We start from the raw sequence: 27,083 nt of genomic DNA on the forward strand, positions 1-27,083 counted from the left end.
TCCACCTCCTCCTATAGAAGTGGACAATAATGAAGAGTTTGAAGTAGAAGAAGTCTTAGATTCAAGGCGACGCTGAAATAAATTAGAATATCTTATTGATTGGCACGGATATGGTATTAGTGAATGTACATAGGAGCCAATAAAGAATCTTGTAAATGCAGCAAAGGCGGTGGAGGCTTTTCATCGACGACATCCATCAAAATCAAGATGAAAACCTTCTTTATAAAAGAAACAACATCTAGGCAAGATAACATTCTACTTTCAATTCTTGTTCGTAGCTTCTTTGTAGTAGTGACACTCAGGAGATGGAGAACTAATAACCAGCAGATTCGACTCAAGAGCCTTCATTTGTTGACCTGTCGGATGAGACATTATAATTGTCACATCTTTCAAGACGACGTAATCGAGAAGAAGATCTTCAAGAATGACATGTTCTTCCTCAAATAGATGGCAAGATACAACGCGTTTGATATCATGATTTGGGAAGGGACTCCCGATGTTTGATGATTGTGCTTGAAGTAGGAACAACTCCTAATGGTGTTGCAAATATTCTATTCGAAGGAAGTTACGAAGGCCTCAACAATGATCAAATAACTAAGTGGTCTTCCCGCCCTGGTATGGGACACTATCGATGGTTGAAAGGCCCTATCAATCATCTTCGAAGAGAACAAAGGTCAGAGTATGTGGCGAATACAATTCGTCGCATCATAGATTTCTTCAACATATGATGACCACTCCTCGTGGAGCTCGTCCCTAGAAAGGGGGTAATGTCACGGATATAATCATGTAAGCTAGTAATTACATATACAAATAGGTAGAAGTAAGTAAAAGTAGGTAAAAGTAAGTAAATTCTATAGTATTTAATATGAAAGCTTCCTAGAAGCTTCATAGATGCTGCTTTGACTTCATAGGTGTCTTTAATTGACTTTTTGGATTAGAAACGTGGTCATCAAGTTGGCTATGTGCCACACATGTTATTAGCTTGAAGATCAAGCTAACTATGTGGCCCACACGTAGAAAAACTTGCCTTGTAAGACAAGGCATGTATTCTATAAAGTCAACACATATTGGAGGTCCTATAGAACGTCGCCACATAGGCGCTAGTTAGATAGTATATATAGAGAGAAGAGTGAAGGCTTCTTCACTCTTGTCAACTCCTTTCTTGCTTCCAATCTAGTTTCAAGGGTCTCTAGTTTTCTTGTCTTTTGGCAATAGCCATTCCAGTTTCTCTTTCAATATACATACTTGTTTATTTATATTTTGTTACCTTTCTTTGAGTGAAGGCTCACTTGTCTGAATTATTTTTTCATCGAGTTCTTGTCCTTGACAATTCCCAAGTTTTCTTAGGTCCTTGTAAGATTTTCAAGTTCCCATAAGTTTTTTTTAAGTTCTTGTTTGTTTTTTGAATTTCCAATGATTCCTATACATTCTTTTTGTGTTCCAAAGTTCCCATTTTTTTTTGTGAGTATTATAAGTTCCATAAGTTCTATGAGTTCCATAAATTCCATAAGTTCCATAATTTCTATGAGTTCCATAAGTTCCATAATTTCTACGAGTTCTATAAGTTCCATAATTTCTATGAGTTCCATAAGTTCCATTATTTCTACGAGTTCTATAAGTTCCATAATTTCTATGAGTTCCATAAGTTCTATGAATTCCAATAGGGCTTTGTACATTCCATTGGATTTTTGTACATTCACCAAGTTCTAGTTAATTCCCATGGATTTCTTATCTCCTCCTTGCATGGAATCATGTACTTGAAGTAGATGAGAATCAACTCTAAACCAAAATTTTTTAGAACTTGTGCTACAATCAATTGACTAGGTTTGAGATGCATAAAGACTTCTCAGCATTGAAAGATATATACTTGGAATAATTGATGATATTATTAATTTTAAAAATGGCCAAAATTCCATTGCAATTGTCAAATGTACCACAAAAAAGGTGTAAAATTTTAATATATGATTTCTAAGTCAAAAATTGATGGTTCTTAAAGAAACGTTAACCAAAAAGAAAAAAAGAAAAAAAAAGAAATAGTATTTATATATAAATAAAACCATTTATGTTTTATAATATAATTGAAAAATATTATTTCTATTTATTTCAATTTAAATGACCGAATTAAAAGAACTTTGACATAAATTATATTTACAATTATATTTTTATCTTTATTATTTTTAGGCTATAAGATCTTGACAATATTTGGAGAAGTAGGAACTCATGGTATTAAGCATAGAAATGTGTTTATGTGTGTTCTTTTGAGTTTCTATAGATTTCTGTGCATTCTTCTAAGTTCCTTGAGTTGCCATGCATTCCCTTGCATTCCTTGAGTTCCCATAGGTTCTTGTGCATTTTCTAAGCTTTTGGTAAATATAACTAACTACTTCTAAAATTTATTGGTACTATGGCTGATTTTCTTAACTATCTTTGTATCTCCAAAATTACTTATTGTTTGTTTGGGAGTGAATGAATGGATGACAAGTAGACTATAAGATAACAAAATATTTTACCTTTTCCAACAAATCAATAAGAAACTTTGGGAAATTCCAAAATATGCAAAAAGAGATACCAAAGTATTTTTACCTTTTATATTTATATATGAAGGTATATATATATATATATATATATATTTATATATATATATATATATATATATATTTATATGAAGGTATATTTTTGCATATATTTGTACCTTCATATCTATATATGCAAAAATATATATATATATATATATATACACCTTCATATAAATATATATATATATATTTATAGAATAAAATTATTAAAATAAAAAAATCTAAATAAATATTTGAAAGATGCACAAAAAAAAATATAAATTATGTATGTTTTTCAAAAATATACTTATTTTGTAATAAATATTTAAATCATCAAAATATGCTTTGTATAATTAAATCTTGATTTACAGATTTCAAGTCAATAAAAATGAAATATTTGAAAAAAAGAATAGCAGCATATAATATTTTAAAAATATCAAATATGTATTTTTTTTACCACTCTGTTTTCTTTCAGTAATTTTTTTGTTTTACAAGTTCAATTTCGTAACTAAAAAAATTGTTTTTTCTATTATTATTATAAGCTTATTTGTTAATTATAGGATTATGATTGAGTTTGATATTTTAAAATTATTTTAGCTTCTGATTTTTTCTATTATGATATGTATATATATATATATATATATATATCTGTATTGGAACTTAATTTTGACATTTATTATTTCTAAATTGTTTTATAAAACATGTTATAAAAAATACTCTAAATTAATACATTTGAATTGATTTAAAAAATATATAGTAATTTAATAAATATACAACTAAGTTAGAGTTTGGTTTCCTTTAGAAGAATACAAAACCATAGTTACACATTCATAATAATGTGTGGCTGTCTATTAATATTGGTAAACCGCAATTAGGTGACTCCGTGTCAAATTAACATACTTCATTCGTCGAATGTGGACAGAATACATTCATCTACAGACCGCTGCAGCCGCCAGAACGCCACATCCTGGATCCAAAAACGAGGGTCGCTCCTTGAGCTTGTGCTTTGCCGTTCCGAGGGGCGTTTGATCACAACTGCAAAGGCCCTTTGCAATTCTCGAGCGCATGCTTTGCTCGTGCTCGTGCTTTTGCGAGGTCGTCTTTCTCTTCACTTAAAATTGATGTTCAGTCGATTTTTTTTCATCTTCTGGTGAGAGAATCAGCTCATTAGCTTTCGCGATGGTTGTTGATTTTGATTTCTGATACGATTAGTGAAGAATTTCTTATTGATCGGAATACTGATGCGAGAATTGGAAGAAGGAGGATGTGAGACCATGATGGGTAATTTCAACTGGAGAGAATTGCTTTCTCTTTTATTTATTTACATGTTTATTTTATTTTATTATATGTTTTGCATGAATTTGAATAAAGAGATGTGGTTGTGGCCGCTGTCAAATGTAGACGGCAGGCGATGGTGAGGGGGCGTGTGGACATATGTTCGAAGAGCCGATGTGGATAGTTCTTGTGGCAGTTGATCTGAATTTCGTGATTGTTCCACCCTACTTTTCATCCCTGTCCTTGGCGTGTGTGGTGCTCGATCCATGGTGCTATGATATGAATCACAGTTTAGCAGATAAGATAGGAGTTTCAATTGCAAGCAAATTGCTTCACTTCCGAGAAACTATTCACGCTGCACTGCGAGAGTGACATAGATGCAGGACAATTACAATATTTATTTTCAGGAAGTTTTCTTCACAAGGAGCCGTTTGAGTCATGGAATCTTTTTAAGGATGTATCGTGAAGCACTGCAGGTATTGTAATCTCTGCATGAAATGACACCCGAGTTCTGTGAGCTATCAGGGTACTTCTTGGATCGATCAGTGTGCGTACTCTTGTAATAGAGTTCTTCAGAAACTGTGTGTAGGGGTACGTAGTAGTTGAAGAGTTTTTCGGTCATTACGGGATTGTTCACAAATCTCACTTCTACTTATTCACGGGATTTTAAGTTCGTGGCTTTGTTGCGTTGAATGTCCTTCAAAATGCTCTCCTGATCGCCACACTACACAACTGTTTTCGTTCCAATACTAATTTATGCATACCATTAACTCTCAGAAGTTTGTCTTCAATGTTTGAATGCTCGATATCTACCCTGATTATTACTCTTACTCGACCAATTCTTTGCTTGTAATTATCATAATTATATTTTTTGCTATATTATTTTGCCGCATGTGGTGTTGTTAGATCAACGCTTTTGACTCATTATTTTTCGAGCAGCATTTTTCAGTACTGTTACTGGCAAAAAATTCACTCATTGTTTCCTTACAGATTACAGGTCATTCACATTTTGTCTAGATTAGTTTACAGCTGCCGTTCCACATTCTTAGCACACTGTATGTTAAAACTACAATCTAAAATGTTTACTCTAAACTCGACGAGAATGTGAGTATCAATGAGAATTCTGTATGCTCGGGCATCCAGTTTATTCCCCAGTGGTGAACTCACCGCATGAACTGTTCTAGGATCAACTTTGATGTCAGCTCAAGATATACGTATCTTAACCAAAATAATGCTTTACCTGTATGTTACAGATCATTTCAACGCGTGGACAGTTAAAAAGCATGCTGTGTGTGTAAAATTCTTGATTGCACTCATCGGGATTACAGGCCACATGGCTGGACTTGCTCACGGTGCGTTGCAGAGCAATGGTCCCAGCGTTAGCGTTGTTACATTAAAAATTCTGCCGACACCTTGGCAGTTTGCTGTGGTTGGTGCAATCTTCATTTTGGTAATTATTGCGCGGCTTAGTTCCTGTACTGAGTATCTGCGGGGCTTGGTACAACCATTCGTGCTTCGACGTGTAGAAAGTGGGGTACCGGTAATTCTAGCAATTCAGGTACCATCTGCTCACTAATTCTGACTCAAGAGCAGCAGCTCTGCTCAAGCGAGTGTCTGTAAAAGCCTCTAATTTTATTGAAGATTTTTGCAAAGCTGACGGTGTTAAATAAAACAACAGGATTTTCGATTGTTGTTACGCACATCTGCAGTTTCGTGTACTCGTCTTTGCAAGGGTATCCTACAAAGTGGGAGCTAATATACGGATGCTTGTGTATTGAAACAGAACTCATTTTAATGTCTATTTTCCAGTACATCAGAGTTGATGGCAATAAAATTGAGGATTGTAGGTTTCTTTTTTTTTGATATCTGTTTAAGTCCGAACACTGCAGGAATACAGGCATTGGCTGTTAGATAATATTTTGGGGACCATCGCCACTGTAGTTTCTGCTCCATTCTATACAGTGCTGCTGCCTATGCTTTTTTGGGTAAGTTTTAGTTCGCGACATCAAAACATCTATCCACTGACAACTGTCATTAGATTTCACATTCCTGTCTTGGCCATACAGCTTACTATCAAAAAGAACCCTTTAATGAGGAAGAACAGTTGACATTATGGTAAAAGGTGCTCCTGCCATTGCAACTGCTGCAGTCTAGTCAAATGTGCTTCTAGCATTTATTTCTCCGCCATTTCCCTGGTGAAAGAGTACTTCCGAGTCCTGTTCCGAATAACTAATAAGAGCGAGGCGGGCAAGTGATAAAACAGATAAATCGACAAATTCCATATCCTGTTATTAGGATCACGGTTCACAGTGACGTTTTTACTGCTTTCGCTTGGTTGTGTCTCTTGCTGTTGAAAGTTGTGAATTGATTGTACGTTAAAAGAGATGACAAACTAGACCACAAGATGAGATGCGCGCCATTTCTTTTTCTAGGTGCTGTTTTCTCAGTGTAATTGAACAAGTGAGGATATCTAACGTGGAATCTGATATTCGTGTTTGTTTGACGTCCAGCATGGACAACCAAAGCTAGGAAGGCAATTGACGTTGTTGTTGGCAACATGCATTTATGTGGGCAATAGTTTCAAGGTATAATGCTAACAAAGCTACTAAAGCGCCTTTTAAAATGTATGATGAATTCGGGTGGTTCTTCTTTGCTGGAATTCTACTGTTTTGTACAAGTCGAAAGCCGAAGCATGTAGTGTATCTGCAGGACACTGTCTGTGCACCAAGACCACCAGCTCCTGTTTGCAGAATTGCTTCAATTGGATCTGAGAAAAAAGGTTCCGAAGAGTATGGACTGCCTTCTTCTCATTCCATCAACATAACCTGCTTCTCAGGGTGAGCAACGTAGCATGCTCCGCCTCTGCCTGAGTTGTCGACGAGATTCCTGTCAATTTATTTATTTATTGATTTATTTTGTTATTATGACATTAATGAAGTTGATCAAGATTCTTGATGTTCTGTATCTGTTCTTCTAATGAACTCAATAAATGACCAGAAAGAAACCGACGTATTCAAGTATTTATCGGAATAACCTGGAATCTATACTTTCTGCTCATGGTGTTCTGGTAGAACTCTCTATCTAAAAAACTAAAACTAAACCAGCGTGGCCATATCAGGTACATCCTATATTATCTTTGGGGCCAGAAAGTGGAGCCGGATACTATTTTCATGGCTTCGATTATGTTTACTACACTTGTAACCTTGGTTATTTTTGGTACGTTCAACCCCTTACACATATTATGTTAAACATTTCCGTCGAATGATGAAAGTATTCGAGAAGCAAAAGTAATACTTCAAACTTGTTATAAGTTAGATAGTACTAATTTGGCCTTGGATCAGTGATCGGATTTCCAGACAAGCTCTCTCAACTTATCCAGAATTTGAAATATCGTTTTGAACAATATCTATTTCTTGATGCAGGGAGATTGTACTTGGGGATGCATTCTCCAATCGACATATTCGTTGGATGTGCAATTGGAGCCTCATTACTCCTAGTTTGGTTTAATGTAGACTGTTATTTGGATACTTTCATCATTGGTGGCGAGTACGGTATGTAAATCGGGGTTGATGGAAATTTGCAGTAGTGTTCTCGACACTTGGATTTTATATAATGTGTTCCAATTTACATGAAATGGGATTGGCAAGAAATGCTCGAGACAAAATAGCCCTGAACGAAATATTTACCTGTTCGCCCTATTTTGTTGATGTATGAAAGGCTTTGTGCTTTTTGTACAAGTCATATCCGGTCATCTCTGTCAATATTGCAAATGGAGTGACAAAATTTATAATTGCTTGTGATGCAGTTATTCCATTCTGGGCAGCTATTTCTATTCTTGGTTTGTACGCATATCCAATCCCACAGTCGCATACTCCCTCCTTTGAGGATCATACCGCTTTCAGTGGTGTTGCTTTCGGCATTGTAAGTATGCAAAATTAATTTTAAAAAAATAGGCGTCGCTCAGCAAACATTCTGTTTATTTTAATTGCGACTATGATAGATGTTCTTTGATATGAAAATTTTGAAATTTCAGGTTCGTACAATTACTCCATCAGAAGTTCTTGTTTTCTGTCTCTAGATTTCCATAAACTGATTCGGAAAATTACTTTACTTGCCAATCCCACGCAGGTTGCTGGAGTACATCGAGTATTTCCACATTACCATTCTGCACTAGCAGCGTCAGCAGTGTCGCTTACCGTTGCACATGTGTTTACGAGAACGGCACTCGGCATAGTCACAAGCATTGCTGTCAAAGAAGGGAGCAAGTTACTTGCAACGCTTGTATTTCCTTCGATTTGTTCCGCGCTGAAATTACTGCTGGGATTTCGTTTTCATTCATCTTATTACATGAAGTCTAAGCGGACAGTTCTCGATGATGTGGAGGCCTCCAAAGACAGTACTGAGTTGCAGGCGCTAAACAGCAACGAAATTTTGAATGATATTGAGTCCAAAGGGCGCTGTGATGAGCCGCAGGTTCCAGACAGAAAAGAGGCGGTAGCCGGCTTAGGGGCCTCTATGACGTGGCGTGCGCTCAAGTTCAACCCTGAGTATGAGTCAATGGATGTCGATACTGGTATCAGGTTTGTGCAGTACGCTGCGTTAGCCTGGTCAGTTGCAGATTTAGTTCCACATATATTTTCTCTTTTGAATTTGTAAAAGACAAGCCCTACTCTCTAAGAAAGAGTTCAGCGAGGGTTTTTATAGCTAACATGCATGGTTTCCACACGATTTTATCTTGTAGCTTGCGTCCCCAGTTTGACCCAAAATTGAACGCCCTTAACGAATGCATTGTGAACTTAAAGACAAATGATGTCCAATCTCTAGTTAGATAGTTTGTATGAATTTAAACATTAGGATATGGCTTAGGAGAGGGATGAGCTGGAGAAGTTTCTCCAAATAAAGCAGAAGATTGAAATCTCTTTCTAGTGGGCCTAGTTCTTTGCTGATGTCCTTTTTCAACAGTTTGAAGGTTTTTGAGAAAAAAAGGCCAACAAGTGGTTTTAGCATTGATGACTTCAATAAAATAAAATAAAATAAAGTTATTTCAAAGATTCTTCAAAGTAATTTCTGATTTCCCGAGAGCCACCTGTGTATTTTTATAATGCTATGTATGTAATGCTCACTTTGTTTGTAGGGTTCCTTTAACATTTTTCTGTGGTCTGTTTTCTTCTTTTTATACCTTTTGTTAAAGTGTTGTTTGATGATAGCAAGATCAATACAATTGAAAGTTGAGAAATAATCTTTGATTTGTAATACTTTAACAAATTATAAACCAAAGAGCTAAACAAGAAATAAATACAATTAAAATTCAACATTTATATAATTTTTTTAATAAAATGATGAATTTATATTTACTATTATATAAATGTATTTAAAATAGCCATTCTAATCATTAGTGATGTAATATTTTATTAGTCTATTAATAATCAATATTACACAAGCTAATATTATAAATTTTAATAATTTTTTTAAAAATAAATAAATACAATCTAAATTTTAGGTTTTGAATATTTATATAGAATTTATTATCAACTGCAATTATCTTTAGTATTTGTAAAACATATTAAAATAAATCTTTTACATATTTAAAAATAATTTAAATTCAATTTTAAATCTTAAAAAAATCAACTATAATTTTTATCTTATAAATGCTTTAATTACTCTTTAGAAATCAAATTAAAAGAAAAAATTAAACTAACTTAGAATAAAAATTTAACATAGTATAATATAATACTTATAGTAATTAAAATCTTGTCTTAGAAGTAAATTTTTGAAACATTATAAAAAACACACTACTTCTTTGAGCTAATACAAAAACATTGATGAAGTAATAAAAATATTTCATATAAATGAACAAAAATCTATTAGTACTATTATTGATACTTGTCATGCATTCTAACTAAAGAGCAATGAACTTTGTGATAATAGTATGCAATTTATGCCTAGTTAGATGAAATATAAAATGATTAATATTATCAATTTAATTTTTTTAAAGATATAGTTTTATATATCCATGATAAAAGAATATTTCACATTAGACTAATAGATATAATACATTGTAATTTAAAATTATTTATTCTTTAAAACCACAACATAATAAAAAATAAATATGTTATTATTGCAAAGGTTTATCAAACTATTTATTTCTATTAAAAAGACTAAAATATTAAAATATCCCTCATAAATATATTATATACATTTATAATTTTAAAACACCATAATATTTTTTAATTAATGCATGCACTTCTTATAAAGCAAAAATACATTAAAATATTTTTAAAATATCTATTTTTTGTACAACATGCTAATCAAATTTGAAATCAAGCTTTTATTGTATAAAATTTTAAATAGATGGTTAGTTAGATTTTTGTTACTATTAGCTAAATTTTCATACAACAATAATATAAATATGAATATATATATATATATATATATAGGGCTAAGGATACAAACACATCCCAAGTTGCTATATATACACCCATTATATCTATACAAACATCAAAGACTTTTGATTGGTTCATCCACATCTCTTTTTTCTTATTCCAACATAGAACCCAATTCCTTCTTTTTCACCTTTCCTATAGTGTGGTCCCTACTTCCTTCATCTTTTTTTTTTTTTTTTTTTTTTTTTTTTTTCCTCCTTGTGCAAGTTCCGTCATCTCTCTTCCTTGTCCAAACACAAGCCCCACTACCTTTCTTCTTTTTTCTAGCATGGATCTTGATCTCCTTGACAAGGAACAACTTCATACTAGATAAACCAAGATGCTATCACTAGATGAGCTGAGGGTGCCAAACACACTAGGAAGTATAATGTTGGTGAGATCTAATAAGATATGAAGGTGAAAAATGTGACATGGTGTAGCAATTGGTGATTGGATTGATGTTGGTTTTTGTGGGAGTTTTGAGTGAATTTTGCAAGGTATTGGTGGAGTGGGATTTGGTAGGAAAGGGAAGGGGGGGAGAGGGGGGGGAGAGAGAGACATTGATAAGATGAAGAGATGAGTAGATAGCATTGTGTAAAGCATAGGTGGATTTGGTGTCTCAGAATGTTATTGGAGCTATCCAAGATAAAGTGCATGACATAATAGGAGTAGCAAGCGACAAGGCCAACAATGCTAGCAATACAGGTGGAGAGAAATAGGAGCAGATAAAGCAAAGTACTTTTGATGTTGTTGATGCAATATAAAGCAATGAAAATGAAGCTAGAAGCATAGATGGTAAGAAATGGAAGTAAGCAAAGCACAGTGGCATTATGCCATGTAAGACAAGGCAAATAAAGTAGCATGAGTGGCTGGTGACAAGGCTTTGCAAGTTGGTGATGTGGCTGATAAGAAGTGGAATTAGACAAAACAAGCATCATCAAAAGCCACACAAACTACATTTGAAAACATGGTGGAGGCAAAGATAGCATTGAATAGCTTGATTACTTCATACATGTTTTATGAAAATACTACCATTGCATTGTTAGATTGAATTACAAACATGCCACAACAATGGTTTCTTCTCTGACAAAAAAATTGATTTTCAAATTTTTAGTTTATTTTGTATCTAAGTTAATTAAAGCCTACATATAATAGAGAGTAAAAAATCTATTTTTGCTTCTATATCTCCAAGATGACAAGCTTGTTAGAGTTGAAAACATTAGAAATAAGTTGATTTTTAGGGTCGTATGCCATAGCATGGACTGCAGAATATTGGATGCAAATGAATGTGAGATATTGTTAATGTGGTGAAAGGCACATATGCTTGCAGACAGAAAGAAAGAAGTGATTTTGTATTGGATGCTTCTCTCACCATTTAAATGTAAATGATTTGCCATTAAAGAGTGTAGGTAAATACATTCCTTACACATAGATCTAATCAGAGAGTGAGTAAATAAGAAATGGTTTTGGCCTTAGACAATAAACTTTACATTTTCAATGAATGTGTCCAATCCTTAACTACAAGTATCAATTCACAAGATCAGCCATGTACCATTCTTGGCCCTGTTGAAGACATTTCTGGACTCTGTTGAGATAAAGGACCTAGATAAATAACATTTGTCCATCTCTCCAAACTCGTATATATATCGTTCACAAAACCTGGAATAAACAGTGTGTGTGTGAGATTATTATCACCACCTTGCAGGAACATCGAGTATGTATATATCAGACTCTGACTTGAATTCAGCTCTTATGTTGACGTAACCTGTGACTCTTTCTCATGGTTGTTTATTTGACATGGTATCAGAGCATAGTTAGTTCTATTCTCAGAACCTGTACGCAATCTCATCTGTACCTCTTTGACTCTCTTCATACTTTAGACCTACGATGTCAAAATCTATCATGGTTTTCAATGAGATCAAACTGATAGGGTCCTCAAATTTCCATCTCTGGAAATATGTGACAACTCGAATCGTGAAACGTGAAAAGCTGTAAGACCTGCTCTCACCGCCTCCTCACAGTACCTCCTCGTGAAACAAGAAAGATTGAGACTGAGACAGTGAAGACTCCGAGGATAGGGCTGAGCGACTGATGTTTGTACTCACAATGTCGAGAAGACCAAATCTCTTTGTGGTGTTGACTGATTACCATGAACCTAAGCGCCTGTGGAACTTTCTCAAGAGGTCCTTCAAAAACACAGACGACAGCTGGAAATATGACTTGAAGAATTGACTTCAACTAATCATGTCCTTGGAGCATCTCGGGGCTGAGCACTATTTTTCCCAGTTCTGCCAAATCCTAGTGGAACTATTTGCCATCGGGGTCAAGCTAAAAGATGCTGATTTAGTTCAAAAATCACTTCCAGATTCTAACGACTATTTCCTCAGCCGTTACACAAGTGGAGGCGGCTATCCCACCTTCGACCAACTTCAATCCCGCATCATGCTTGAAGAAAGTCGTTGTCAAACAAAGCGTGGAACAAATCCCACCTCTGACAAAGCGTTGTATTACCGATAGAACCACTCTCGGGGCTCCTTCAATCGGCATACTACAAACCTCAGAAATCAACAAGGTCCATTCAATCAAGGTAACATCGGCTCTCTCCCTTCTTCATTTTAAAGATTTCAATGTAATTATTGTGGTAAACCAGGTCACATGAAACACATGTGCTCGGAAAGACTCTTTGACATGTGTAAGCTGGAAACTTGCATTCTACAGCTCACTAGGAAATTTGTGAGTACGATTCTCTTCCGCTGCGCAGATTTAACATCTGTAGGCACTTTATTTGGACAGGTTTTTAGGATTAGTAATTAGGGTTTTTGCAAATGGCTCTCTTACGTTAATGCTGTTCGTACTAATGGCTTGAATGACTCTGTGCCTCCTAGGTACGACTCCTCCATGGTTGACAGTGATCGAGGGGATCTAGTGGCCTCTCTTTGCAATCAGTGCCAAGGGCTGTCACTAAACCCTACCAAAGCGACAGGTAGGGAACGTCTTTCTGAGGGATTTATGCAATATTATGCTCATTTTTTTAAAAAAAAGAAAAAAACGAGTATAGGTACCATAGGAAGTTGTCGCCGCGGCACCTCGAAGACCATATGGTGGTGGGTGGGAAGCTCACCTTGCCACTCTTTGCGCAATGGCTCTGTACTTTGAATGCAAGTCTGGCAGGAGGCTCAGTCATGGCTAGTGATAATGCCGATAGGGGATTTTTTTTTCTTAAAAGCTTCCAGCCCAGAAGTTGCACGCCAACTGCCTGTGCTGACTCCGTATTGATCGGGTAAATCATTTTTTGTTGAACAATGCTTGTGTAGCCTTTGATACAACCAATGGCTGAAAAACAGAATTGGAAATTGAAAATCAGATTAATCAAAGATTAATTACCATCCTAGTAGACTATACCGATTTACCAATCAGGTGCAGACTCTGTCTCAAGGTGTCTCATAAAATCAGAGATTGCCCACACCAATCTGGAGCGGATCAACACATCCCATGAGATGAGCATCCCCCAGATCGCAATGTAGGAGGCCCTCGGCATAAGGTAGGTCCTTCCTCAATATATGCTGGAAGAGGAGTGCTCCCACAACAAGCACAACCCGATGCAGATGGGTTTGTAACAGTCGACGGCCGTGGTCACAAAGGGAAGCCATGGACATCACCACAGGCCAAGCTTCCCCTAGATTCGCATCCCACCATAGCTACTCTATCCAGCCTTGCAAAAGAAGTTCAATCCAACGTAGGCGACGTCAACATTCGTACTCCACCAACAGCACCTGAAGGTCTCGCTACCACACATTGCAGACTTACCACCCGGGGATGAGCCATTACATACAATGTCCCTTATAAACACTAATTCTAATTCTATCTCCTCTGCCTAAGTCTCTCCAATCGGCTCTCTCGACATTGTCGAATCCAAACCTACCACAGCAGCGCCATTTGAAGGCCAGCCTCCACTACCATTGCAGGCTTTCCTTCATCGAGCAATAGTTTCTCCCTCAGTAAGCCTCTATGTCAATGTTATTCAAGATCAAGCTTTCCTTCATCCTGCAATGGTTTCTCCATCTGCAAGCCACCATATCAACGTTACTCAAAATAAGACTTCACTGATGGATCTAATCGCATCCCCAGTACATCCTCTGCCTGCTTCAACGATTGGAAGGTAGACGCTCTCAACAAGCAGAGGACTCTTGCCCAGTTCCCATCACTGCAGCTGACATGCCAGAGCTAGGCGAGACTCCCTAGCTTGCATATCCAGCGAGCTCTTCTTTAGCGGCACAGCAGGCTCAAGCATTCACGTGAGACCATTTACCACACATTCATCTCAATGCCAACCCTGCTACTAACAAGGATGTATTTTCGGCCTCAAGCCCCTCTCCAAGTACAGTCAGAACTGCCCAGCAAGACTGCCTTGAGTTCAGAAGGCAATCCACTTTAAGATCGAGTTCTCCCAATTCAACGCGTAGTTGGAGCCGCAGCCGCAGCCCACCTCGAGCAACCAGTCGTATGCCAGGTATGTCCCAACGCCCTCCTTTTCCAAGACCTAACAGATCTTCTCGAGACTTAGACAGTCCTCTGAATTAGGGCACAGTGCACCAATGATAAGTATTAAATAAGTCACACTTAATATTTGGGGACTTAATGTTAGGTATAAAATAGATAGACTACAAAATTATATTTAGAGAATAGATGGGGGAATAAATATGATCATGATCCAGAAGCATAAACTTCAGGGAGAAAGGGTATATGAACTTGGCAAGTTACTATGGCCCCATTGTGGCCAATGGTTTACAGAAGCAATTCTTGGCTATAATATAGATGGCTCGGAGGGTCTTTCACTTTGATATCTAGTAAGCTTGCCCCACTTGTCACTAGCAGTGGTGTTATCATGCATAATTGGAGGCTTTGGATCTGATTTAATGGTCTCCTAGGAGATGATATGGGCATTCTCAATTTGTATGCTCCAAATTGCCCCAATGAACAAACTATGTTTTGAAATGAAATATCGTGCTCTTTATCACTAGATTGCTATTGAAAATTTAGTTGTGATTTTAATATGGCAAAAAAAATAGTTGATAAAATATCCTAGTATAGTTGCATTTTGTTGGTGGGAGAAAAACTTGCATGGAAACAACTCAAAAATCAATTTAACCTTGCTGACCACTTCTAGTTCCAAGACAAGCTATGTTTTTCATGAAACAACAAAAGAAAAGATAGAAGTAAAATTATGGTGCATTTAAATAAACATTATATCTCAAGACACATTAATCCTAGCTTATGGGAGGTTGTGTATAATTATAAAATTTTGGAAGACTCAACACTATTTGATTACTTACCAATTTGTATTGAGCTTATTTTAAAAGATGTAATATGCAATAGAAATTTTTACAAAATGAATACTTCTTATTTATAGGATTTACTTATAAAAGAGATGGTGAAGCATATTTAAGAAGCCAACTATTGTTCTTTGTCAACCATTTTTTTACTGAGCTTATACAATTTATGCAAAGATATAAGGCTTTTAGCAAATATAAAATGGAAAAATTTTGTAGGCAAGAAAAATCTTGCCACTCAATCCTCTACTTAGTCCAAGAATTATTACAAAAAGATTCCTACAATCCTAAATTATAAAGTTTGACAAAAACTTGCAATGAAGGATTCTTTATATTAGAAACTCATGAGATTGTAGAAAAATAGATTTGATTCAGACTTTGATAGAAAGTCAAAGATGATTCTATGACTTTGGAATATCAACATCAATACTAGAAAAGGAGGTCGGCCAACATCCAAGTAAAATTTAGGGACTATTGTCTATTTAGTATTTGTAATCTTTTTCAAATTTTTTATATTTATTGCTAATTTAGTTTTTGCAAACTCAAAAAATATTGAATCAAAATCAATGATTCAATCATAAGTTATTGAATTTTTAATCTATCATAGAGTTGTTAAGAATTTTTTTTAAAAAAGTTTTTACTAGCTTTTGCTTAGGATTGATTTAGGATTTGTTAGGATTTAGGACTTTGCTAGGATTTTATTAAAATTGGTCTTGGATTTAAGATTTCATTATAATTGATCTAAGATTTAGGATTTGATTAGAATTTGGCTAGGATTTAGGATTTGATTAGAATTAATTTAGGATTTAGGATTTATGATTTGATTAGGATTTGATTAAGATTTAGGATTGTATTATGTTTTTTTAGGGTTTGATCTAAGGTTTGATAAAGATTCATTAGGATTTAAATTAGAATTTTGATTAAAATTTAATTAAGATTTTATATAGAATTTAATTAAAATCTTAAAATTTATAAATTTACTTTTATTTTTTAAAATCTAAATCTACTAAATACATCACTTACTTTGAAAATTCTTCAAAACCTCAATATTAATCCAAATGACATAAAACTAAATTTTAAAAATCTCTTCATTTGTCTACTTCCTAATCTTGCTCTCTAATTTTATAAAAGAACCCTGTAATCTCCATAATTACATGGTTTTGTGCCTCAAGGTCTGATTTTGACCCGAGTTCACAACCAATCTTTTTAATATATTAATTTTTGATAATTTAAGATAATTTTTACTTAAAACTATTTTTAATTTTTTACTAAGGATGTCTATATTATTTATTTATTTTATTTACTTTGATTTGAGGTATTTATGCCCCTATAAAGTAAATAGAAGTCTCTTCTACAAAAGACACCATTAAGACTAAACTTTTTACTACCTTCCTCTCATTTATCCTTATTTTTGTATTACATTTTTTTTACTAGGTTCTTCTATACTAACATCCATATTTTTTTTTATTTTTCATCATATAGTTGTATTACCACATAACAATGACAATAGAGATAATAGCTAAAGGGAAGATCTTAGAAAGCTCTTTCAAACCAATTTTTTTTACTTTTAATTGAGGAATTAAAAAAATCTATGTTAACTATAGATCTTCGTTTGGCAATCAATTATTTGACTACAAAACGAATTTTTGGACCTGATGATATAACACTTCAATTTTTTATAGACTATTAATAAATCATTGGCTGAAATTTTACATAAATGGTTATAATTGTAATTAATCAAGGAACATTTCTAAAAAGTATAATCTGAGGCTTTATTACTCTTATTATAAAAATAAAAAATAAATGTATGCTTAATAATTAGAGATCCATTACTTTGTTTAATGTGTCATATAGAATCTATGCAAAAGCATTACAAAAGCAACTTCAGGATCATCTTGATATCATTATATTTTATAATCAAAGTGCCTTATTTCTTACTTATTTTATACTAGAAAATATTTTATTAACACATAAGACTTTGACATGGACTAAAGAATCTAAATAAAATTTTATTTTTTTAAAGTTGGACTTTTTTAAAGCATATGATAGAGTATCACAGATATACATACATATTCTAGTAAATACCTATATGATTAGATAGAAATAAATGAAAGTAGATAAAAATAGATTAATTTCATAATATCTTTTAGAGAAGCTTTTTAGAAGCTTCATAGATGTTGCTTTGACTTTACATATGTTTGTAGTTGATTTGTAGATTAGAAACTTAGTCAACAAGTTAACCATATATTAATAGCTTACAAAATAAGCTAACTATGTGGTTTGTATATAAAAAACTTGCCTTGCAAGTTAAGATATGTGCCTTGTAAAGTCAACATATTTTGGAGGTCTTATAGGATATTGCCAAATAATTCCTAATTAAGAGTATATATGGAAGCAATAGTGAAGCCTTCTTCATTCTTATTAATGCACTTTTAGTCCGTAGTTATGTTTTAAGACTTTTTAGTCTGATTTTTTTTAGCAATAGCTATTCTAGTTCAATATTATATCATCTTTGAGTAATATTTTAGTACTTTTTAGTGATAAGAGAGTATATTGAGGATTTTTGTTCTTTGAGATTCATGTTCTTGATAATTTGATAAGAGTGCTAACTTATTGTTTCTGTCTTATTTTAAAAGTGAGTGGATTATTCCACTTCTATTGTTATATTTTGAAAGTTGCGGACTACTTTTTTTTAAACAAAAAATCTTATTTTTTAACACTGATCTTTTCCTAAAAGAGAGTGGATTATTCTTCTTTGTAGAAATTTTTATTTGATATTAAAGGTTGCAGATTATCCTCTTCTAATTTAAATTTTTGAATTTGTTTGAATTTTCTATGGAAGAAAAGATTATGAATGCTTCTCTCAACAGAAGTGAAAATAAATTTGTAACTATTGCAGATCTTTATGAACTTATCAATTCTCTAAGAGTAGAAATCTCATGTATTTTAAATATGAATCATGGAGGTACTATGCCTACATCTACATAAGAAGTTCAAAGTCTTCAATAAGAAGTTATATAATTGAAGGAAGTAAGTAAATCAACCTCACAACCAAATCCAAAGTTTTTTGGTTCTATAAGTATGACAAGAATAAGTATTAGTATGTCTGAGACATTTGAAGGAAGAAGATCAAAATTTTGAGGATTTTTGCAATAAGTCAAGCTTTATCTAAGGTTACATTCCTTCCAATATCTTGATGGATTTATTCAAGTCGGATTCATAGGCACACTTCTATCAAAAATTATTTTTTGTTAGTTTGTACCTTTAATAAAAAATGATTCATGACTCCTTTATGATTTGAATTCATTTTTAAAAGTGTTTATGGCCACATTCAAAGAAAGTGATCAAAAAAGAATAGGAGAGACCAAGCTCTTATTTTTATAGTAAAGATCACGATTAGCTACCATATATGCTACTGAATTTCAAAACCTTACTTACGATATGGATTAGAATGACAAAGTCCTTATCAATCAATTTTGATATGGATTGAAGGATAATGTCAAAGATTTGTTATTGATAACTTTAGAACAATTTATTACTCAAGCTATTGCATACAACAATTAATTATTTGAAAGACATCAAGAACAAAGACTTGGTTGGAGAGGAACAAGTCAAATAATGATGGCAAATCCTATGTTTTCAAAACTTATTCATCTAGGCCAGAACCAATGCAAATTGATACAATATGTTTTAAACTCTTCATGAAGCAAGAAAAGACTTGAAGATGTCAAGAAGGCTTAAGCTTATATTATAGAGAAGCTAAACTCATTGTTCAATATTATCCAAAGAAACAATGCAACTATAAAATGAAAAGCAATTTTGCCAAAAAAGACAATGTATTAAAAAATAAGTTTCTCTAGCTACAATAAGGATCGTGTGATTGAAATCTTATATAATTCCTAGTAAAGGTCCTATTTTCTCTTTAGATCCTTTACCTTATTTTATAATAGAAGTTTATTTGTGACCAAAAAAATCACAAAGTCTTAGCTTTATTAGATTTAGGAGCCTCAGTTTGTTTTATAGACAAAGATTTTGTCAAAATATAAGAGATATTATTAGTCAAGAAAACTAAACTAAAATATATAGAAGTCAAAGATGGTTGTTTGGTATCTTCTAGAGATGTTATACATGGGACTGTTCTTTTAGATTTAATAATTAAAAATTATAATAGCATAGTAATATTTAATATAATAAGATCTCTATTCAATCTGATTATTTTAGGATTATCTTGATTAAAAAAGTATAATCCTTCAATAGATTGGATTTTTTATAACTTTAATTTTTTTAATAGTTTTATCTAAAAATCCGTTAGTCAAATAGAAATACATAAGTCTAATTCATCCAAACTCTAATTGATAGATGCAAGAGCTTTCATGCATGTCGCAAAAGAAGAGTTATCTTTTGATATATATGCCATGTCCATTTTTGATGGTGAGAAAAATATCAAGTATTATTTTTAACCAATATTAAGATTTTTAAGACGTTTTTGAAAAGAAGAATGGAGATATTCTTTCAGAGTATTGTCTTTATGATTATTCCATCAATCTTTATAAAAGAGCTCAACTACCATTTAGACCAATTTATAACCTATCACACAACAAGTTGATTGTGCTCAAGGAATATATTGATGAGAACTTAGTTAAGAATTTTATGTGCCATTCTAAATCTCAAGCTAGGGCTCCTATTTTATTTGAGAAGAAAAAAGATAGATCTTTGAAGATATATATGGATTATCAATGACTCAAGAAGATCACCATCAAGAATAAGTATCTTTTACCTTTGATTTTTGGACTTTTTCATTAACTCAATCAAATAAAGATCTATACAAAAATTAATCTACAAGGAACATATAATCTAGTACATATTGAAAAAAGAGATAAATGAAAAATTATTTTTTGAATCATGTATAGATATTTTGAATATAATGTTATGCTTTTTAGATTTACAAATGCACCAACTATTTTTCAACATTTAATGAATGATGTCTTTTATGAGTTTCTTGATGATTTTGTTGTTTGTTATTTGGATGACATGCTAATCTATTCTAAAAATGTAGAAAAATATAAAATTCATGTTCATTGTATGTTAAAAAAATTTAGAGATGCAAGATTATATGCCAAGTTAGAAAAGTGTATGTTCCTTACTATTTAAGTTGACTTTTTAGAATACCTCATTTAAGAAAGGATTAATAATGCATCCAAAGAAAGTCCAGACTATTATAAATTGGAAGATTTTAAAAACAATAAGAGATGCACAATACTTTTTGGACTTTATCAATTATTATTAGAAATTCATCAATAATTTTTCTCAAGTTATAATTTCACTTACACATTTGACTTGTAAAGATAAACTTAAGTGGAATAAAGAAGCTGAGATATTATTCGATGCTTTAAAAAAAGAGTTTACTATTGCACCAATCTTGTATTGTGCTAACTTTTTTAAGGCATTTTTTATAGAAATAGATACATGAGACTTTTCTTTGGGTGTGGTATTATTACAAACGGGAGCAAATGACAAACTCCATTTAGTAGCTTTTCATTCCAATTCTTTTTTAGTAATCAAGTTTAATTATAAGATCTATGACAAAGAGCTCTTTGCAATTGTAGATTCATTTCAAGAATAGCATCATTATTTAGAAGGTACTTTGAATCTAGACATTGTATATACAAATCACAAGAATCTTGAGTATTTCATGTTAGCATGTATTTTGAATTATCGCCAAGCTCATTGAAGCATGTTCTTATTAAGATTTGATTTTAAGATCACTTATTGATTTGAAAAATAATAAGGTTTGTCAGATGCCTTTTCTAGACATTTTTATCTTATACCAAAAGAAAGAAATGTATTTTTTGATTAACAAAGAACAATTCTCTTGAAGTTTGAGTATTTTTACCTTCAAGAAATAAAATCAAAATTAACTATTGATTTAATATTTTTCAAGCAAATTTAATTAAGTATGTCTTTTGATCCTCTTATCCATGATATTAAAAATAATTCTTCTAAGTCTCATGATACTTTCAAGTTCAAATTCAAAAACAACCTATTCTATTTTGAGAGAAAATTATATATTCTAAAAGCTGGGGTTCATTTATGTGTTCTTCAAACTCGTCATGATTTTCGAATAATCAAAAATTTGGATATAATAAGACTTTGGAGCTAATATTGAGAGATTTTGATAGCCTCAAATGTGGAAGGTAGTTAAAGACTTTGTACAATCATGTGATATTTGTTCAAGATCCAAAATTTATTATCATTGACCTTATGAAATTCTTCAGCCATTACTTATTCCAAAACAACTATGGGCTTTTGTTTCTATGGATTTTATTATGGATCTTCTAGTCTTAAGTTTGTATGATTCTATATTTATAGTAGTAGTTTATTTTACAAAGATGGCATATTTTATATCATTTATAAAATCTATCATAAGTGAAGAAACAATTAAGCTTTTTCTTAACAACATCTATCACTATTATAGATTATCTAAAGATATTATATTAGATAAAAGGACTCAATTTATATTGAGATTTTAAAAAACTCTTTTTTAAAGATTTTAAAGATAGATATAAAGCTCTTTTTGATTTTTTATCTTCAAATTGATAGGCAAATGGAATGAGTGAATCAAATTTTAGAGCAATAATTGAGGTATATTGTCAATTATTATCAAGATGATTGGACAACTCTTTTATCATTGACAAAATTTGCGTATAATAATTTGATACATTCTTTTCATCAACAAATATCTTTGCCAATTATCGTTGTCATTCATGACTTCATACTTTTGACTTTTCAAAAGTTGATAATCTTATGTTAGAAGATTTAGCAAATAGTTTATTAGAGCTATATGCAATAATAAAGGCGTAGTTAAAGGGAGCTCAAGAACAAAAAAAGATGAATGCAGATGTCTATTACAAAGAACAACTATAATTCAATGTCAATCATAAGGTATAGTTATTCCATCATAATATCAAGATTGCTTGTCTTTGTAACAAGTTGGACTATTGTAGGCTTAAACCTTTTCTTATTAGTGAAGAAATCAATCTTATTGCTTATTGATTATATCTATTGAAGTCTATAAAGATCCATTGTATATTTCACGTGTCTCTTCTTGAGCCATATAAGATAGCAAATATCTGGAAAAGAAGACAAATATAATCACCTCTTATAAAAGTAGATAATAATCAAAAGTTTGAGGTGGAAGAAGTCTTAGATTCAAGACATCTCCAAAATAGGTTGAAATATCTTGTTCATTAGTGCAAATATGATATTAGTAAATGCACATGAGAGCGAGCAAGAAATCTTGTAAATATAGCAAAGAAAGTTGAAACTTTTTATTGATACCATTGATCAAAATTAAAATAAAGAATAACAAATCTTTGTTATAAAACAAACAAGATTAAAAGAAAATGACATTTTATCTTCTATCTTTCTTTGTAGCTTTTTTGTATTTGTGACACTAAAAAGATGAAAAATCAACAATCAATAGATTCAACTAAACAGCTTTTACTTGCCAACTTATTAGATGAGACATTACAATTGTCAGAACCTTCAAAATGACATAAACAAGATGAAGTTCTTCAAAAACAACATGTCCTACCTTGAATAGATGGCAAGATATAACATATTTGATATCACAATCTTAAAAGAGATTCTTGATATTTGATGATTTTATTAAAGATAGAAACAAATCTTGATAGTGTTCCAAATATTTTATTTGAAGAAAGTTATTAAGGCCTCAACAACAATTAAATAATAAGGTGGTCTTTCCACCTTAATATAAGAGACTATTGATGGCAGAGAGAACCTATCAATTATCTTCAAAGAGAACAAAGATCAGAATATGTGACAAATATAATTTGCCTCATGTTAGATTTCATCAACACATGATGATTGCTTCTTGTAGAACTCGTCCTTATAAAAGAGAATAATACCACAGATATATATATATATATATATATATATATATATATATATATATTTTAATAAATACCTATATGATTAGGTAGAAATAACTAAAAGTGAATTAATTTTATAATATCTTCTAGAATAGCTTCTTAGAAGCTTCATAGATATTGCTTTGATTTTACATGTATTTGTAGTTGATTGATAGGTTCGAAACTTGGTTAAGAAGTTAACTACATGTTAATAGCTTATAGAATAAGCTAACTATGTGGCACACATATAGAAAACTTGTCTTACAAGTTAACATATGTGTCTTGTAAAATCAACATATTTTGGAGGTCCTATCAAACATTGATATATAGCTCCTAGTTAAGACTATATATGGAGGCAAGAATGAAACCTTTTTCATTCTTGTCAGTGCCTTTTTAGTCCTTAGTCTTGTTTCAAGTCTTTTTGGTCTTTTTGTTTTTAGCAATAGCTATTCTAGTTCAATATTATATCATCTTTGAATGATTTTTTAGTACTTTTTAGTGATACAAGAGTATATTGAGGATTCTCTTTTTTTAATATATCCTTGACCTAGAATTAATTGAAAATTTTAATTTAATACTATATTTATCTCAAAATTTCTTCAAGAATTCATGAATATAGTATCCATTGTTCCTATTGGTGTTGAAGCTACAATTAATGTTAATAGCTAAGCCATCTTTAACTTCTTAATAAACTGTGGAATTTGCTAAGACTTTTCCATTGCACCATATTTCTTCTTATTAGTAGGAGAGACCTTCAATTCAAAAATTAAATAAGTCTAATTTAGGGATTTGATTAAAAGAGATAAAAGATTTAATTCTATAACTCAATAATTAATTTTTCAATATGTAGATGATATATCTTTCATTGTTAAAGTGAATAGGTCTTTTGTATTTAATTTAACTTAACTTCTTGAAATACTTTGCAAAGGTTTTCGACTAATTATTAATTGGGCCAATAAAGAATCTATTGGATTGAAAAAAGAGGTCTTCTTCCTATCTTGACACATGATTATGAAAGGATTTGGATAAAATATGGAAATATAAAAAAAAATTTGAACACATTGTAAAGAATAGGAATCTCTATTCTTAATGTGAATAAATTTTTATTTAATTATATTAAGAAGAAACTTATGTTTTAGAATATAACTAAACTCTCTATAGTTAGAAAATAACTATTTGTTAATCAAGTCCTATTTTCAACTCTTTGATATTTTATTGGAGTATGGACAACATCATACAATAATACAACTATATTGTAAAAAATAAAAATATGGATGCTATTATAGAAGAGCCTACTAGAAAGTTGTAGTAGAAAAATAACAATAAATGATAGAAAAGTAGTAAAAAGTTTGATACTAATGCTACTTTTTGTAGAAGAGACTTCTATTTATTTCGTAGAAGCACAAATAAACCAAATCAAAGTAAATAAGATAAGAAATTTATATAGGCATTTTAAGAAAAAATTAATAATAGATAAAATTAAAAATTATTTTAAATTATCAAAAATTGATGATTAGAGAAGATAAGTTGTTAATTTGAGTCAAAATTAGATCTTGAGTCACAAAATTGCACACATATAGTAATTATAGGATTTTTTTGCAAATTACAAAGTAGGATTTGAAAGCAAACTTAAGAGGAGATTTTTAAGTATTAGTTTTATGTCATTTGTATTAATATTGGAATTTTGAAGGATTTTTGAAGTTAGCAATGTACTTAGAAGATTTAATTTTTGAAAAATAAAAATAAATTTATAAATTTTAAGATTTTGTGAATTTTTTAGTGTGTTTATAAGTAAAAATTCGAAAATTTGGTATTATGCTTTTTTTAAATATGTGTAAAGAATTTGAGGTCATTCAAGTAGTTAAATTGAAGCATATGAAGATTTTTGTGGATTATGGTCTCAAAAATTGGGATTTAGAGATTGGTGAGGATTTTTTAGATATCTACTAATTCATTAATTGGATTGAAATATAATCTTGCTTTAAAATAGCTATTTTGGTTTTTAACAATTGTGCAAATTTTGAAATGAATTTAATTATGAAATAAAGAAATTATGGCTAAGAAATACTAACATCAAGGTTGGAAAAGGAGGCCATCTGATCCTCAAGCATATTTTTGGAATTATTGTCTATTAAATATGTGCAATATTTTTCAATTTTTTAATATTTTTTACTAATTTAATTATTATAAGGTACAAAAATTTTGAATTAAAATAAATAGTTCAATCATCAATTATTAAATTTTTAATTTGCTATAAGATTTATTAAAAGTATATTTAGGATTTAAGATTAGATTAAATATTAATTAAATTTAGTTTAGAATCTAGGATTTGTTTATGATTTCAGATTTATTTAGGATTTGATTAAGATTTGATTAGGATTGATCAAATATTTAGGATTTTATTAGGATTTTATTAAGATTTTATTAGGATTCATTAGGATTTTAATTAAAATTAAATTAGAGTTTGATTAGGTTTTATTTAAGATTTCTATTTTTAGTATTTGTTTAAGATTATTTATTATTTCTTTAAAAAAAATATTTCTAATATTTCTTTAAGATTATTAAATATTTTTTTGTATATATATTTTAAAGATTTCTTTGTTGTTTTTTTTTTGAGATTAATTCATGAATTCTTTATGTAACTTTTTAAATTTTTTTAAAATTTATTTTGAACTGATTAAAATTTGATTAGGATTATTAAAGATTACTTGAGGTTTGTTTTAGACTTTATTAGACTTAGTAGGATTATTGTTACATTATTTTTATCTTTTATAGCTAGATGTTTGGTACATTCTCAAGAAAAAATATACTTTATACAACATAAGTGGTGAATTTGGCATAAAAAGCTTGAGGTGGGAGGTTTTGGAGTTTATTTATTTTTATTTTGGTTTAATAGAGAATAAGAGTAAGAATTTTGAAGGAATTATGGAAGGAGTTTCAAGTAGATCTTTTAGTAGAGTTTCTACTAAAGAAAAAAGTATGTACATGGATCCAACCATTGCAAGCATGTTTCAAGCTTTTACATTTTCTTTGCAGCAACAGCAAAGCAATAATTGCAAAGAAGCTTTGGCAATCAAAGTATTGCAAGCAGTGATTAACAAAGTTGACTAATTTGATGGAAGAGATTTCAAAGTATTTATGATGTTATATGTAAGAAATAGAATTAAATGAATTTTTTGAAAAAAATATGATTAAGCTATTTGGACTTTCTATGGTATTGATGATAAAAGAATATATTATATCAAATATAAAGCATTATAAGAATTCATGGAAGATATTTTTATATGCATTAAAAGATGAATATTTCTTGAAGGTCACTAATTGTGTTACTAAGAAATTATTTCTAGAATGGATTGAGCAGCCTAACAAGGATTTACAAATGACAAAGCTATTAAAGAAGTCTAAAAGGTAATATTCACAATTATTAAAGGTGGTATTAAAAGATATATAGATCTTTTTCAAACCGATTTTGGCAAGGGAGGTATGAGAGCATTAATTTAAGATCATTTAATAATACATAAAGTAGCAACACAAGAAAGTGCAAATTATGATGCTAGGATAGATGATGAT

General features: G+C 31.3%; 1 protein-coding gene and 1 long non-coding RNA gene across 2 annotated transcripts; one reads left to right on the top strand and one right to left on the bottom strand.

Moving 5' to 3' along the window:
* Nucleotides 1-3,527: 3,527 nt before the first annotated feature.
* On the top strand, nucleotides 3,528-8,882 carry LOC112295775 (lipid phosphate phosphatase delta). The gene is made up of 9 exons (XM_024547716.3): nucleotides 3,528-3,650; nucleotides 5,084-5,388; nucleotides 5,720-5,815; nucleotides 6,341-6,415; nucleotides 6,540-6,667; nucleotides 6,949-7,046; nucleotides 7,253-7,381; nucleotides 7,636-7,751; nucleotides 7,959-8,882. Exons 2-9 carry the CDS (start codon nucleotides 5,164-5,166, stop codon nucleotides 8,484-8,486), a joined length of 1,395 nt encoding a protein of 464 aa, XP_024403484.1. The 5' UTR covers nucleotides 3,528-3,650; nucleotides 5,084-5,163; the 3' UTR covers nucleotides 8,487-8,882.
* A 2,822-nt stretch (nucleotides 8,883-11,704) lies between these two features.
* On the bottom strand, nucleotides 11,705-12,834 carry LOC149989769 (uncharacterized). Its single transcript, XR_016501771.1, has 2 exons — nucleotides 12,358-12,834; nucleotides 11,705-11,911 (listed from the first exon to the last, which is right to left on the bottom strand). It is a non-coding gene; the product is annotated as an uncharacterized LOC149989769 (long non-coding RNA).
* Between the last annotated feature and the right edge of the window lie 14,249 nt (nucleotides 12,835-27,083).

The sequence above is a fragment of the Physcomitrium patens genome, chromosome 2 (genome assembly GCF_059467195.1).
Source record: "Physcomitrium patens ecotype Gransden chromosome 2, ASM5946719v1, whole genome shotgun sequence".
Lineage (NCBI taxonomy): Eukaryota > Viridiplantae > Streptophyta > Bryopsida > Funariales > Funariaceae > Physcomitrium > Physcomitrium patens.